The sequence below is a fragment of the Neomonachus schauinslandi genome, unplaced genomic scaffold, assembly GCF_002201575.2.
Source record: "Neomonachus schauinslandi unplaced genomic scaffold, ASM220157v2 HiC_scaffold_5024, whole genome shotgun sequence".
Taxonomy (NCBI): domain Eukaryota; kingdom Metazoa; phylum Chordata; class Mammalia; order Carnivora; family Phocidae; genus Neomonachus; species Neomonachus schauinslandi.
Window position 1 is genome coordinate 1 of NW_025413712.1, and position 2,064 is coordinate 2,064.

At 43.5% G+C, this 2,064-nt stretch overlaps 1 protein-coding gene across 1 annotated transcript; it reads right to left on the reverse strand.

Annotated features, from left to right (window-relative positions):
• Window positions 1–1,156: 1,156 nt before the first annotated feature.
• On the reverse strand, window positions 1,157–1,830 carry LOC123323994 (eukaryotic translation initiation factor 1-like). Its single transcript, XM_044912523.1, has one exon. It carries the CDS (start codon window positions 1,677–1,679, stop codon window positions 1,338–1,340), a length of 342 nt encoding a protein of 113 aa, XP_044768458.1. The 5' UTR covers window positions 1,680–1,830; the 3' UTR covers window positions 1,157–1,337.
• Window positions 1,831–2,064: the final 234 nt, after the last annotated feature.

Genomic DNA, 2,064 nt, shown 5'->3' on the forward strand with positions numbered 1-2,064 from the left:
TTGTTTCCTTAATGCAAAATGAGGATGGTGATATTGAATGAGAAGGATAAATGAGAATATATGTGTGATATGCCTAGCACAGTGGCTGGCATATAGAGGGTGATCTGTTTAATGTTAGGTGGCTCTGAGTGTGGTGGACTATGCAGGAGGGTAAGAGGAGAGTAGGAAGACCCAGAAAATGAACACTTGAAACAAAATTCCACTCTGCAGAAGTTGGTTCATATTATATAAAGTGAATGCCTTTCATTTAAAAAAAAAAATTTTTTTTTTAAGTACCTGATTCGGGGGGTTTGGCTTCAGAATTTGCCGGGAGTTAGAGAGCATTTCAATATTTATTGAGCCCTTATTGTATATTAGACACAGTAGCTGGCAATGTAATTTATACAGATTAACTCACTAATCCTGAGGGAAGTCAGGTGGTAGATTTACTAGTGTGTCTTCAGGTTCAGAGACATAAATAGTGGCCAAGATCACTCAGACTGTAGGCTGCAGAACCAAACCTGGCTATGTAACTCCAGGATCCCCTTTACCACACTAAGTATGTTGCCTCATGAAATACTTAGCTTTTTCAATCCAAAGACTTGTGAAATTAGAGCTCTGTTGCAGGAACTCTTCAAGGCACTGTGTACCTGGGCAAATAATGCTGAGCCTAGCCACCTCTCAAAGGCACAATGCCAAACTGACCTCAGAATGCACTTTAAAGCACTCTAGGGGCGCCCGGGTGGCTCAGTCAGGGTTGGGTGTCCGACTCTTGATTTCAGCTCAGATCATGATCTCAGGGTCCTGGGATGAAGCATGCTTACCGGGGAGTCTGCTTGAGGATTTCTCTCCTTCTCCCCCTGCCCCTCCCCCCACTCACATTCTCTCTCTCGCTCTCAAATAAATAAATAATCTTTTAAAAAATAAGGCAATTCAAAAGATTGTTCTTTAATTTATTCCTGTTCCTTCTCTTTACACTCGAATTCCAAAGATTAAGCAAGCGAGAGTTTCCCCAGAGGGAGCGGTAACTAATAATGGCTCCCATTTCTGGAGCACTCATCTGTACTGAGTCTGTGCCTAAATGCTTTATGAGGGATGTCATTCATTCATCACCACAACTTTAGGAAATAGGGGCTGCCGGTATTTCCATATTTTATTTTATTTTATTTTATTTTATTTTATTTTTGGCTCTTTTCAGTTTATTGCATGAAGGAGTTACACTAGTCCAAGTTAAAAGCAGACCCCAAATGGTTACATTATACAAGCTGTGAGGTTTTTAAACTTGTGACAAGGGACAGAAGGGAAATTCTACTCATTGCAAGGAAATCCTCACTTAAGCTTCAGTGAGCCAAAAGCACTTAAAACCCATGAACCTTCAGCTGGTCGTCCTTAGCCAGTCCAATCTCTACCAGGAACTGGCATATGTTCTTGCGCTGGTCACCCTGTAGCTGAATTACTTCTCCATATTCTGGATGCTCAATCACAGTACCATTGCAGGCAAATTTCTTCTTAAACGCTTTCACTAGTTTCTTTTTATCGTAATCATCAGCGATCCCTTGGACAGTAGTAAGGGTCTTCCTGCCGTTTCTCTGTTGAATTCTTATATGGATATAATCCTCAGTGCCAGCAGGAAGCAGATCATCACCCTTACTTGCATCAGCAAAGGGGTGGAAAGAGTGGAGGTTCTGGATAGCGGACATACGATACGATTCCTTTTCCTCGGTGGAAACGGCCTGCGGAAGGCGGCGGCGGGAGAAGGCGGGCGGGGGGGGGGGACGGAGCGTCAGGAAGCGAGGGGGCTCAAGGGGGAGGCTGCTGAGTCCTCGGAGGCGGCTCAGTGACTGGGGCCTCCATATTTTAGACAGAGGTTAAGAAAATTGTCCATTTACCTAGGTGGTGGGGGAAGGGGCTGGAATTTGAAGCTATGATGTTTCACTGTTACAGGCACACTCTGGCTACCACGGTCCTCAGCTGGGTACTGTATTTGGTCCTCTTATGTGGTGAAGATGAAGTTAGAATTGCAAACACATTTATAAGATGATACCAAAGTTGTTTTATTTGGTTAAAAGAGGTGTTATTAGTTTG

What these genes read in the sequence shown, in the direction of transcription:
- LOC123323994 (XM_044912523.1), bottom strand. Translation starts at nt 1,679, where the DNA reads ATGTCCGCTATCCAGAACCTCCACTCTTTCCACCCCTTTGCTGATGCA.